The sequence below is a fragment of the Lipotes vexillifer genome, unplaced genomic scaffold (assembly GCF_000442215.2).
Source record: "Lipotes vexillifer unplaced genomic scaffold, Lipotes_vexillifer_v1.1 scaffold645, whole genome shotgun sequence".
NCBI lineage: Eukaryota > Metazoa > Chordata > Mammalia > Artiodactyla > Lipotidae > Lipotes > Lipotes vexillifer.
In genome coordinates this window covers 730,560-745,092 of record NW_006777439.1, presented here as the reverse complement: position 1 = coordinate 745,092, position 14,533 = coordinate 730,560, and the positions used below count along the sequence as shown (strand labels likewise).

Sequence of the window (14,533 nt, the reverse complement as noted above, 5' to 3'; positions counted from 1 at the left end):
ATGATTCTGTTGTAACCAGCCACTAAATACCACCTTCACCACCCGTGGCCCTGACTGTGGTCACAGAGGACAGGAGATGGATCATCTGACAAAATCCTTACAGACAGATTCTATCTACATCAGTCCTCATCCCCCTTCATGCCGTAGCGCTCAGAATATGCCCATACTTGTATAGCGCACAGATGAGACTGCTTCCAGCTGGAGGGGACCAGTTGGAAAATTCCACTGTAGAAATTGTTTTCAAAAGTAAATAGCAGAATATTGGTTTGATTTATCACCATTTCTAAAACAAAGAGGAAATCAAGCTCTGAAGGAAATTGTAACTGCTTGGCAGTTCCACTCAACCAGGGTTTTTCTAACAGTAACCATATTGTGCCTCTTGATACTGACTATGGCTTGTGTATGACTCCTTGGAAGGGAAATAATCTCCTCATCTGTAATCTCCCCTTGGGCCACTTTGTCACTACTCTTTTTCAGGTCCACACATTCAGGGGGCCGCACTGGTGTGAATACTGTGCCAACTTCATGTGGGGACTCATTGCTCAGGGAGTGAGATGTGCAGGTAAGAGCTCTTCCCTTTTCGCCTGATTGTGTAAGTTATGAAGCTATAAGGAGTAACTCATGAGGAGCTTTGCTATTCTGCACATATAATGGGCTGGACCCCCGTTTGCTCTTAACATGCAACAGGCTGGATTTCTCAGGCAGCCAGTTTGACTATTGATATGTTATCTGCCCTTCACCTTCTTGTACTTAATGGGCAGCAGTCTGGTCCATTAAAAAGAGAGAAGTTGTCTTGTTCAGAAAGTCTGATAAAAGGAGATAAAAGTAAGGCAGTTATATTTGCCTTGCCTTTGATGTTGCAGCAACTAAATTTATAAGAATGATTTTTTTAAAGCAGTGTACAGGGACCTATGATTGTTGCCTTAGAAACTGAATTTTAAAGATAACTTGTTAAGCTGAATTGTCCTTACTAACTTTTGTGAAATCAAATTGAAGCTTTAAAAATCTGTGAATTTATCTTAAAAGATGATTACCAAATTCTGAAAAACCACCTAGTCACTAATATTTTGTTTGTGACATTTAAGAATCTTGAATATGCCATATTCTCTTTATAAAATATGATCACAGTATTTTAGATTTAAATTTAGAAACTTGAAGGTTTCCACATAAAGAAATAACCAACTCAGGGATTTATTGAAATGCTTTATGAAATAAGTAGTTATTCGCATAATGTGAAATTCATTTGTATAGAACAACTATACTGAGTACTGGCCATTTATTCAAACTGCTCTAAATTCCGGTATAGGCTTAAAAATAATTATTTAAATTTCAGATGTGTAATGTTAGGTCATAGAAGTTTCTTTCTGCTATTTAAATTGTAAAACTAAAAAATACCTTCTTACATATCTTTGGCCTGAAGCTTAACTCTAAAAATGTATGTGAAGAGTAAAGTATTTCAAAATGGTAGCTGAAGTAATTCTGTCAAATTTAGCACTGTAAAAATCCACATTTCTTTTGTGGCATGATTCCTAATGGAATATTTTCGTTGTCCATTATGTGCAGAAACTTCTGGGGTTTGACTTTTCTTACTTCTAAATTGCCTTTTCTTTGAATAGCAAGGTGTGGTATGCATTGCATGTGAACGTTCCAAGTCTCCCTTCCTTCAGTTATAACTCCCTTAGCACCACTAAGGCATGATAAGGTTCCAGGCATGTATCACTAGCTAGATCCATTCAGGGACCTCACTGCCATGAGGAGGGGGAAGAATTCCTCACGTCTTTACTTTGAACGTGTCCGTCAAGGAGAGCCTCAGCTCAGAGCCAGTCTAATTCCTCCAACATCCTAGAGGGCTGACAGCCCCATTTGCAGTTCTCTGCCCAGAGAATAAATGAGGACAACATTGTCTTTCTGGCTGGTGGTTACCCAGAGTCAGGATGAGGACCCATCACTAGGAAGGTTGTGGTTGAGCCTTTAACTGGAGGAAGGTTGCGGTTGAGCCTTTGAACGGAACATAGTCGTGTAGTTAAGAACATCCACATCGTTGTGGTGTTCCAAAGGCAAATGGAGTACCCTTTCCAAAGCACAAATCACCTGCTTGAAGAATGGTCATCTTAATAAGCCTGGTTTGCCATTATGACATAGCCTTTACCAACTGAGACTGCAACGGTTTCTTACACATTTTAAGACTGTCACTAATTCAAAAGCTTTTCTTTTACTAGAGTGATGATGTTTATCGTTTACATTTTGAAAGAGTGAAGGCCATCTACGTGGAAATTCTGAGTCAGCTATTAGCAGAGAACTAGCACAGCACATGTGAATAATCTTTGGCCATATGCTACAACCCCATATCATGTTTAGGAGAAATGTTTTGGAATGTTTATGATAGTGATAATGTGAAGGAAAAGAAGAAAATGATTCACCCCATCCCATAGCCACCCACTTGAATAGCCTCCACTTTTTATTGTGAGTAAATGTCAACAATGTAAAGAAAAGCCTTTTCATTTTATGTTATATCTTGTCTTCAAAAGCATTATATTCTATGTGGTTGGAACCCTATTACTGAGCAATATAAGAAGAAGTCAACCTATTTTTTTTTTAATATGGAAGGTTAGGATTGAATTACTTCTGTTTTCTGTGACAACTAATTACATTTAGATTGACAGTGGGATTCTTTCATCTGAAGTGAAAGGTCATCCTGACCTTTGAGCCATATACTTTATATAAAACAGAATGCAAAGAATTAAGAACTGAGAGAGAGAGAGAGAGAGAGAGAGAGAGAGAACTAACTGTGGTAGGGTGAACGTTGGCTCCCCAAAGATGTCTACTTCCTAATGCCTAGAACCTGTGACTGTTTCCTCTCATGGCAAAGGAGACTCTGTGATTAAGTTAATGAAGCTGAGATGGGGAGATTACTGTGGACTGTCAGAGTGGCCCAGTGTAATCACAATCAAAGCATCCCTGTAAGAGGGAGGCAAAAGAGGCTGAGTCAGGTAAAAGGTATAAGAACAGAAGCAGAGGTCAGAAAAGAGCAAAGATGCTATGCTGCTAGCTTTGAAGATGGGGAAGGGGGCCATGAGCCAATGAATGCAGGCAGCCTCTGGAAGCTGGAAAAGGCAAGGCAAGAAACAGATTCTCCCCTGGAACCTCCAGAAGGAGGTCTTAGGCTTGCTAAGGCCTTGATTTCAGTCCAGTGAAGCTGATTTTGGGCTTCTGACCTCCAGAACTGTTAGATGATAGACTCATGTTGTTTTAAACCACTGAGTTTATGGTTGTTACAGCGGCAACAGGAGACTACTACATTAGCCACTAAGCATTAAAGCTTTTACTTCCAAAGAAAAATGAAAGTAATACTGCCTGTCAGAAAAGAGATGTATTTATCTGCTTTTGATCTGTAAGACAGCTTGCTTTCTTCTGGTTTCTTTTTTCAAAATCCACCAAGGCAGAAGAGAGGTTGTCAGGAATTTTTAAAGGAATGTTTGCCAAAAGCAGCAGTTTTGTATTCCACCACCCCGCTCTTTTTTTTTTTTTTTTTAACATTATGCAAAGTGTTGGGTGATGTTCCAGTCACCAGGCTGGTGGCAGAGTAGCTGAAGGAATCAGACTGAATCCAGCTAATAGCAAGCACGCTGTCCCTTCAGTACTGAAAGCTCTAGGCTTGCTCAACACCCACAGCTGACAAGGACAACTGAGGGAGCAGCAGGGACAGTCATGGGGATGCAGTCATTGCAGACACGATCTTCCCAAAACTCCACAACATGAGGTTCCACAGTCGGCGTTAAACGTCTCACCTACCACGGTCTCCCTTACGTTAGGCTTCTTTAAAGTGAGTAAAATGACGTTGCAAGAGACCATCTAACTGCAGCTTGGGAGTGGTGCTCCTTTACGAGCAAAGTAAGTGGACTTCAAAAGTTAAGTGGTGCAAAGGATCATTGTTGTTCAGATGGAATAATTTTCCCAGACCATTTTTCCTTTCTTTATGAAATTTAAGCCTATAGGTTAAAGTAATCTATTATAAGATCACCAAACATCTCTCTCATGAAAAAGACCATTATGCCACCAGCATTCCTGAATTGTTTTCATTTTAGCCTTCCCTAAATATTCTAAGAAGTTAAGCCGGATAATAATTGTAAATCAGACACATCAACTTACTGTTGGTTATTTATGAAAGTGACTTCATTTTTCCAGTGTATCATTATCATTGCTGCCGGCCCCCAAAAGGAAATGGCAGCAGTTTTTTTCCTAATAATAAAATGTATTTATTGCTTTGCGCATACAAGCACTTAACTTTTAGGTTGGAGAAGGGGAAGTAATGTCTTCGATTTTAATTACTGCTTTGATTGTACCTAAAAAGTTATGTTTGTCCTTGTAACCCAATGAGAAATTGGTTAGACTTGCTTACGACTTTCATGTAGCTCCTTTTAATTGAAAGCAGTGTTTTCATAAATATCCCAAAGAACAAAGTATTCTTCTTAATTTTGCATGTGAAAATAATGACTTCTGATGCATGTTAGAAATCGGCTAGTCCCACTTTTCCTGGGTGGGCGTGGAGGTGGAGGTAGGGACAGCTGAGAGACATGTTTTAAAACTTCTATTTGCAATTAATTTAAAATAGGAACACTCATAGAAAAGAATGAATGGTTACCTTTCCTTTCAAAACACACATTAACATTACCCCTTAATCCTATCAATAGAATATAAATAATATCAGCTATTTATTTCAAAAAATAGGTTTCTGTGCTTTTTAGATATAAAGCACGCATGTTTTTTAGAGACATCAAGCCCAGAAAATCTGAAAGTTACCTCAAGTTAGTATTCTAATAGAAATACTTGATTAATAAGGACAGAATGAAATATGATTTGAATTTCTCATTCCTCCTTTCATGTGTTTATTCTGTGCTTATTAACTTGAAGAATTGGGAGGGGGCAATGTGGTTTAATTTTAACATAAAAATAACCTACCAAACCAAGAGATGTAACAAATGAAATAATCTTTTATGGACTTTTTTTTTCACTTATACTGTAGAACTTCCCTGGGAGAAACTGAACTATATAGGAGTTATATGACTTTAATAAATAAGTATGAAAACCAAATAAAGTCTTAATGGCAACCTGAAATATTGATATATTGCTAGTCCCTGAAGCAGCAATTTTCAGAGCAAGCGCAGAGCTGGTATATTGCACTGTGAACTTAAGGGTGTAACGATACTTTAATGACTTTACCCTATCCTTTGGTCTTTTAAAGGACTTCATGTCCAATCCTGCCAAAAAATTTGGCCTTTGAAATTTATTTCTAAAATTGAGTATAATATATTGTCCCATAGTTTGATCTTATCCAAATGTAAGAAAGAATATCAGTTTAGAAAACATTTCCCTTCTTGTTAAATACCTAAATCTGAGCTCAGTCATCTCTTTATCCAGTTTTCACTGAGTCATAAATAAATTAGGCATTTGCTGCTGTGTAAAATGGGAGATAACTGCAAACATTCAAAGGAAAAACATTAATATTAGTATCAGACCATTAGTGCCATTCAGATGTTTTGATATTCTGTGGATGCATCTAAATTTTACTGTTTTACCTTCTAGTGGATTTCCACTTACTTAGGAAAGAATGTGACAAAACAAGAATATAATGGGTAGGTTTTATCACTGCTTTTTAAAAGTGCTTGCCAAATCACATATAGATTTCTGTAACAGTAAAATATAGCAGAGCCTTTTAAACTTAAGTATATACAACAAATAATAGGTACAACATATGTTATTGAATAAGAGGTTGAAAATAGCAAATTCATCTTCAACCCTGAAAACAATAACTCAGCGTACATGGTGTACTGCTGGTGAAAAGTGGTATATATATCACTCAGTGGGAAGAGCACAGGCTGGGAATTAGGAAGCCAAGTTTTAAATCTCAGTTCTACCAGTTTCTGGCTGAGCAATTTGAACAAGTCATTTAGCCTCTCTGAGCTTCACTGTCTTTGTGAAAAGATGACACTGGGGTAGGTTGTTACTAACAGCCATTTCCAGCTGGATCTGTGACTTCTGTGTTCACAAAATATGAGGCACATCAACATTATTTTTAGATAATGAAGCTCTGCTGACTTTTATACTTTTAAAATATTATGTAAGAGTTCTTCCAGTTCTAGACGAGTTGAATAAATATGTTTTATTCCTCACAATAATGATAACAAAAGACCCTGGACAGAATATATACATCAATTATCAAAAGACTGAAAGTTGGGTAAAAGAAGGAAGGCTGATTAAGGGACCTCAGGACTCAAGGAACCCAGAAGCGAGTTGCCTGGTGGTATTTTGGGGTTTTTTGAAACTCCTGTGTATCCCAGCCTGAGCATTAAAGATACCCACAACCCATAAATGCCAATAGGCAGAGACAAATCCGAAGAAAAGCTGGCTCTTCCTAGCCAAAGCCCTGGGAAAAGGGCACCCAAGCCGGACAGAAGTCTTTTAGCGGTATCTACCATTCTCCAGGTGAACACCATGATAAAGCCACATTGCTACCCCTACCCACGGACTTCTGCTGGATGTCCGTGGGTAGGGGTATTTTCCATCCCACTCTGCAGTAACGAGGTTGTACTTCTCTCCTGTGAGTCTGTGAGTAGAGCCCTGTCTTCCATCACCGTCTTGCAGGAAGAAAGTGGAACCCCTCCTGAGAGGGTGGGTGGAACCCTGACTTTCATCCCCCCGCCCATAGTAGAAGCAGCACCCACTCAGCCCAAGTCTATGGGCAGAGCCCTGTCTTCATCCCTGACCTGCAGTAATGAGGCAGCTGAGACCGTGATCGGAACTGTCTTCCGTGCCCACCCTGCAGTTCCATGCAGCACAGCACTCCTCCCCCACCAGGTTTGTGGGCAAACCCTGACTTCCATCCCTACCCTGCAATAATAACTAGGATATGGCCCTCTTCCCTCCCCAGAATGTAGGGTAGAGTCCTGCCATTTGAGTAACATACTAGTTTGGTAGGCAAAATAGCACTGCAGTAGCATTACAAAGGCTTTGTTAACTAGTTTGACATTTGAAACACAGCCTATGAAAGTGTGCCGGGATGTGCATTCTAAATCTAAACAGGTTAACTGCCTGCTAAAATTGAAAATTTCAGTAGGAACCAGAGTCTTATAACACTCAAAATATCCAGGATGCAGTTCAAAATTACATTTCATACCAAGTACCAGGAAAATCTCAACTCAGATGAAAAAAGATAATCAACGGTCGCCAATATTGAGATGACAGAGATGTTGGAATTATCAGACAAGGAAAGCAGCTACCATAAAAACGTTCCAAGAAGCAATTAAAAACACTCTTGAAACAAATGAAAAAAGTAGGAAATATCAGAAAAGAAATAACAATATAAGAAAGAACTAAATGTAAATTTTCGAACTGAAAGTTTTATTAACAAATAAACCCACGGGATGGGCTCAATGGTAGATACGATATGTCAGAGGAAGGAATCTGTGAAGCTGAAGATAGATCAGTAGATATTATCCAATTCAAATGAGAGCAAAAATAGATTTTTAAAAGTGAACTGAGCTTCAGAGACCTGTAGAACAGAAGATTTAGCATTTGTGTTGTTGGAGTCCCGGGAGAGGATAAAGAGTGGGAGGGTGGAAAATGTTTGAAAAACTGGTGGCTGAAGACTCCCCAGATTTGGTGAAAGCAGTCAGAGAAAAATGATGTACCTATTTGGAGGTACGTTTATGTAAATGAAGTGTATAAAGAACAGTGTAGATGAGGAAGCAGCTATAACCCCAGCATCCAAGTCCTTTTCAGGACCTGGCATTCACATCTGACGAACACAGAATTGGCCTAGAAGTCAGCTTAGCTCCTGACCTTAAGCTGATTATGACAATGCCCTACAGTGAACCCTGGGGCACTACCTAGGAAAGGCCTCTCAAAATGTTTCATTCTTCTAAATAATAACAGAGTCATGGTAAACAATTATAATTTACTGTGTGTATTAACATTAAAGCCTCACATTAACATAATAATAGAACCTAATAATAGATCTAATATTAATGGATAAATACTATTATTATTCCCATTTTATATAACTGAGGCACAGAAAGTTTAAGTAACCCCCTCAAAATCACACAGCTAATAGATTCTAGATCTAACTCTGAATTACGGAAGTTATACAAAACATTAAAATTTCAGGGGAAATGAGGTCCTTTAAGTGGCCATTGCCATTGAGTTGCCTTATGATTGAATCAGAAATCTTATTTATATCTAATATAGAATAAAGAGGAATTTGGGGTTTGGGTTATGTATTCATTTGGACATTATTTAACTACACAGAACAGTGTTGGGTCATTTCTTCAGATGGTACAGATTCAGCTCCTTGCCCTGGCAGCCTTTACGTATTCAAAGCAGCACCTGTTCTTCTTTAGTGATGACGATGTTTGGACACTATTAGCATGGGCTGTGCCATCGCCAGTGCTGTTCACTTACACACACATGTTCAAAGACTCAGCTTCCCTCCACCCCTAGCCTGTTTTTGCACATGGGAGGTGCTCAGTACACATGACTTCTTCCCTTAGAGTCACCACAAGCCTTAAGTTCTTTTTCAAGTTGGTAATATCTACATATTTAATGAAAGAACAATTCTGTTTATAAGTTTTGGCTAATTTTCCTCGTCTTTGTTAACTGTTACTGCCATATATATAACTAGATTTCCGCTTTACCAAAAGTCATAATAATGATGATGATCATCGGTATTTGTCTAACGTTTTATAATATGCAAATCACCTCGAATACATTGGCTTATTAATTCTCATAACAATTCTGTGAGGTAAATGTTATGCTCCCGTTTCTGCCCAAGCAGCAAGCAAAACTGAAGCTTGCCCAAGGACCACAGACAGTGCTCGTGGGACTGAATGGTTTTCAAATCCATTAAGACCTGGCTATAAATTGTGTGTACCTCAGTTGGATTGGATTTATGAGAGGTCAGCATCAAGTTTTCATGAACTTAAAAACAAATGGGTAATATTTTAAACAAATATAAAGGTGACATTTAGTTTTAGTTAAATTATTCAGGTATGGTCCATGTCTCTTAGGTCCAATTTAGCAAAATATTTGTATCCCTCTCTATTTCTTCTAAAATGCCATTGTGCTCCTCTTGTTGAAAATAAAATACCTCAAAATATTAACTAGAAAATATTTGGGTTCTGGCATCTTAGAAGCTATAACCCAATAAAACGACAAAGCAAAGGAACAACTTCAGCAGAGGCAATATGGTATAGGTGTTAAAATCGTGGACTCTACAATCTTTGTAGCCTTGAATTTCAGCTCAAATGTACTAAATGCCATGGGTAAGTTACTTAACACGTACGTGCTTGGTTTCATCGGGTTTATGAAAGAGAAGAATAAAAGTACCTGGTTTATAGTTTTCTGTAAATAATGTAAAGCACTTGGAGTAGTGCTTGGCATTAGTAAGCTGTTGATAAGAGTAGTAACAAATAATAACTGTGGCTATTTTTAGCTACTAGATGTATTCTATATCCATTATCTTATACATATATATAAAGAATTAGGAGTAGATACACATATGAGCAGCATCAATTTAAGAGGGCCCTGGGATACTCTTACTTTTGGAGGTTCAATTCCACCTCATATCAGATTTATTAAAATGCAGTTATATCCACATTGAATATAATTTTTTATATAACTTTAAAGAAATGGAACTTTAAATTTTTAGTTGGCTAGTTGGTGTAATGTTACATTTTGTAGACATTTAATTGAACACTTACTAATTTTGTTTGGCCTGGGTTGGTATTCTCCTGAGACCATACAGCAAGTAAATGACAACATGAGCTAGAATTCTAGTCTTCTAACTTAAAATCAGGATTTTCCTCGAGAATGAGAAGAATGTTTCCCCCACTCTGCAGGCTGGAAGCTAGTCCCCTTTTAAACCTAATTCAAGTTGGAGTGTCTTGCCAATATAAACACTCCAGAATGCTCAAAATTCTGAAAATAATAATGAATTTTTCCTTTCTTTATTCTTTAGATTGTGGATTGAATGTTCATAAGCAGTGTTCCAAGATGGTCCCAAATGACTGTAAGCCAGACTTGAAACATGTCAAGAAGGTGTACAGTTGTGACCTGACAACACTCGTGAAAGCCCACATCACTAAGCGGCCCATGGTGGTGGACATGTGCATCAGGGAGATTGAATCTCGAGGTGAGGCATTTCCAGCAAGGTTCAGAGCAGTCGTAACTCACTGCACAACCAAGTTTTCTTCTGCAAGTTTAGGGGGAATGATTTCAGATAATAAATGATCTGAAAGTCTGAAATCAGTTAACAGATAATTAACCAGCATGATTTCAAGGTACGTTTAACCAGTTATAAGAAATATGCTTAAAATATATTTATGGTTGATGCTTCCTGTCTGTAAAAGTTGATATGTAGGTACCAATTCATTTTTCAGTTTTTATATTTTTTCTTAGGTCCAAAAAGCAAAAGGTATAAATGCTCTGTTTAAAACTATCCTAGGCCAAAAAACCAAAAACCAGAACTGCATGCACCCTAATTATTCTTTGCCACTTGGGAAAAACTGCTATATGCCTGTTAATATAGTTTATCTTAGTCTTCCATTATGTAAAAGAATTTATGGTGTAAAGGGGGTGATGAAATAATTTCCCTAAAGACCTAAGGTATTTGATGTAGTTAGACAAAATGATGAGCCAAATTACAGATATTCAAGTCACAGTAGGTCAGAATTAAAGAACTGTGAGTGAAATGGTTTTATTTTAGGAGAAAAGTGCGAAGAGTTTTCTAAACATGTATATTTCGTCATTCTTCCTGACACATTACTTCCCCAGCCTAAAGTATGAGAAGTTAAAATTCGAAGAAAAGGCATAATTCCAAAGAAACTAATTAGCTTCCCTGCTTTATTTCTACAGGTCTTAATTCTGAAGGACTGTACCGAGTCTCAGGATTTAGTGACCTAATTGAAGATGTCAAGATGGCTTTTGACAGAGGTGTGTTTTCCAGCAGGTTCATTAACTTAGGACAATAATTCTCTGCCAAAAAAGGCACAATTTCTTATGTTATTCTTTCCATTAGTTTTCTAAATCATTAATGATTATTATGCCAAATGAAAAGACTTAGCTTATAATTTTTATTATTTTTTGTATTAGTTGTAAGTATTAAACTGTTAAATTTCAGGGTGAGAAATAAGCATAAAATTTAACTGTATTACCAACATTTGAGCATCCAAGCCTGGTCCACGTTCACCAAAATGTATACATAGCAGTTAAATTGACCAAGAACCATGGAGAAAACAGTGGAGGTGGATGGTAGGGGAGGGAATCTAAGTCATTGCAGATCTCAGAATTTCCAGGTTTGCGGTGGCCCACCTAACTCTGCCTGCCGTGCATGCCTCCCCGGCATCTCGTTATCAAAGTTTGAGCTCATGTCAGGGCAGGAATCTGAGAGGAACTGAGGACCTTCTGGCATCAGACCTCCCACTGCGGGAGGAAGGACCCAGCCAAAGAAAAGCTCAATGGGACATCTTTTCTTTTAACTAACGTTTAAATTAAGGTTTGTTGCCATGGTTCTCCAATTTGTCTTTGTTTTGAGCACTGGAATAGGTGTTACCAAGGAAATGTAAACTTGAATACAGGAAGTGAAACAGAATAGGAGTTGTGATCGGAAAGAGCCTCTTTCCTTTGCAAGTACATATTTCTAGTTCCATTACACTCCCCGTCCATCACAGACCTCTTAACAGCCAACAGAGACAGAAGACAAAATAAATTAGATATTATTACCAACCCACTAGGAGGAAGTCTAGGTCAGCCCACATATTTGATAAGATTGAAGAAAATGACATGAAGTAATGGCATCAGGAACAACCCTGAATCTACGCCAGATTGAATGTTAGGCATTTCTTTTTCTCTGAAAGGTAGCAACTGAGCATGTCCATTCCCAGCCACTGGCCATGGGAGATTTTCCACATAATCCCTCCTCTCCTGCCCCTGCCCATAGTTTCCTCTGTTAACATCTCTCATTCATACAGTACATCTGTTATAATTGATGAGCCAACATTGATACCTTATTATTGACTAAAGTCAATAGTTTACATTAAAGTTCACTTTTTATGTTGTACAGTTCTGTGGTTTTTGGCAAATGCATAACATCATGTATCCACCATCAGTGTCATACAGAACTTTCACTACCATAAAAATCCCTACGCTCTACCTGTTCTTCTTTCCCTTCCTCCCCTGAACTCCTGGCAACCACTGATCTTTTTACTGACTCCATAGCTTTGCCATTTCCGTAATATCATACAGTTGGAATCATACAGTATGTAATTTTTTCAGGCCGGCTTCTTTTACTTGGCAACGCGTATTTAAAGTTCCCCCGTGTCTTTTCATAGCTTGAGAGCTCATTTGTTTTTATCACTGGATAATATTCCTTTGTCTGGATGTACCACAGTTTCTGTGTTCACTTATTGAAAGACCATCTTCCTTCCATTTTTTTTGGCAATTATGAATAAAGCTGCTGTAAACATTTGTGTGCAGGTTTTTCTGTGGACAAAAGTTTTCAGCTCCTTCGGGTAAATACCAAGGAGTGTGATTTCTGGATTATATGGTAAGCGTTTGTTTAGCTTTGCAAGAACCTGTCTGTCTTCCGAAGTGGCAATTCCACTTTGCATTCCCACCAGCAACCAAAGAGAGTTCCTGTGGCTCCACATCCTTGCCAGCATTTGGCGTTATCAATGTTCTGGATTCTAGCCATTCTAATAGTTGTGTAGGAAAGAAGCTGCTTTTTTTTGACATTTATCATCATTTATTTTATTTTTGAATACATGTTTGCTTTTTTTTTTAACATCTTTATTGGAGCATAATTGTTTTACAATGGTGTGTTAGTTTCTGCTGTATAACAAAGTGAATCAGCTGTACATATACATATATCCCCATATCCACTCCCTCTTTTTTTTTTCTTTTTTTTTTTTTGCGGTACGCGGGCCTCTCACTGTTGTGGCCTCTCCCGTTGCGGAGCACAGGCTCCGGACGCGCAGGCTCAGCGGCCATGGCTCACGGGCCCAGCCGCTCCATGGCATGTGGGGTCTTCCTGGACCGGGGCATGAACCTGTGTCCCCTGCATCGGCAGGCGGACCCTCAACCACTGCACCACCAGGGAAACCCTTACCTCCCTCTTGCATCTCCCTCCCACCCTCCCTATCCCATCCCTCTAGATGGACCCAAAGCACCAAGCTGATCTCCCTGTGCTGTGCATCTGCTTCCCACTAGCTATTTATTTTACATTTGGTAGTGTATATTGATACAGCCACTATGGAGAACAGTATGGAGTTTCCTTAAAAAACTAAAAATAGAACTACCATACAACCCAGTAATCCCGGTTCTGGGCATATACCCTGAGAAAACCATAATTCAAAAAGAGTCATGCACCACAGTGTCATTGCAGCTCTGTTTACAATAGCCAGGACATGGAAGCAACCTAAGTGTCCATCAACAGATGAATGGATAAAGAAGATGTGGCACATATATACAATGGAATATTACTCAGCCATAAAAAGAAATGAAATTGAGTTATTTGTAGTGAGGTGGATGGACCTAGAGTCTGTCATACAGAGTGAAGTAAGTCAGAAAGAGAAAAACAAATACCATATGCTAACACATATATATGGAATCTAAAAAAAAAAAAGAAAATGTTTCTGAAGAACCTAGGGGCAGGAGAGGAATAAAGACTCAGACGTAGAGAATGAACTTGTGGACACAGGGAGGGGGAAGGGTAAGCTGTGACAAAGTGAGAGAGTGGCATGGACATATATACACTACCAAATATAAGAGGCTGCTTTTTAATCATTAAAAATCTCATAAGCTAAATGGAAGAAGAGAAATCTAGTATAAGATCTAGCTCAGAGTAGACACTAATTCTTTAGTAGATGAAAATTCAGCTGTTTTAACAAAGTACTAAGTGCAGGGGGAGGGCAGAAGGGGCCACCCTGAAAGAAGGCCAGCTTTGCTTGAGAGTCATAAGGCCCAGCAACTCTAAAATTTCCTCTATTTTATAATTTTTTTCTCTTGTTATATCAACACTCTAAAGTTTTGTTTTGCTTTTTCACTTCTCACTACCTCTCCTTCCCACAGGACTCAGGCAAGATCTAACGTTAGGTGTGGGAACCTGGGGTGAATCAAAGGTGGCCTCTTGTGCTGGGTCTTTTTTAAGTTGGGAGGACCTCAGTTGTTATTTTTCACATTCTCTGTGTTTATTTTAAAAAGGAAAAAAAGTAACCCCACATTATTCCCCTAGGAATTCTCAAGTACTCATGAAATTTAAAAATATTTCTGTTAACCTCCGTCATCTCCTACTTTTCCCCTCCATCATTAAACATGGAAAAATAAGTAACTTCAGAGTATAAAATTCAAAAAAATAGACTGTCTTTCACATAAAAATATATATATATTTCAACACCGTGAATTTGATATTAAAAACTGAAGCATTGGGCTTCCCTGGTGGCGCAGTGCTTGAGAGTCCGCCTGCCGTTGCAGGAGACGCGGG

General features: G+C 38.5%; 1 protein-coding gene across 3 annotated transcripts in view; it reads left to right on the top strand.

Annotated features, from left to right (window-relative positions):
• The window catches only part of CHN1 (chimerin 1), a 185,100-nt gene that overhangs the window by 161,107 nt on the left and 9,460 nt on the right, over positions 1 to 14,533 (top strand). For all 3 annotated transcript variants that reach the window (XM_007451074.1, XM_007451073.1, XM_007451072.1), the window contains 3 exons: positions 478 to 562; positions 10,013 to 10,186; positions 10,909 to 10,986. In XM_007451074.1, coding sequence (XP_007451136.1) covers positions 478 to 562; positions 10,013 to 10,186; positions 10,909 to 10,986 — 337 coding nt within the window. The remainder of the gene's footprint in view (positions 1 to 477; positions 563 to 10,012; positions 10,187 to 10,908; positions 10,987 to 14,533) is intronic.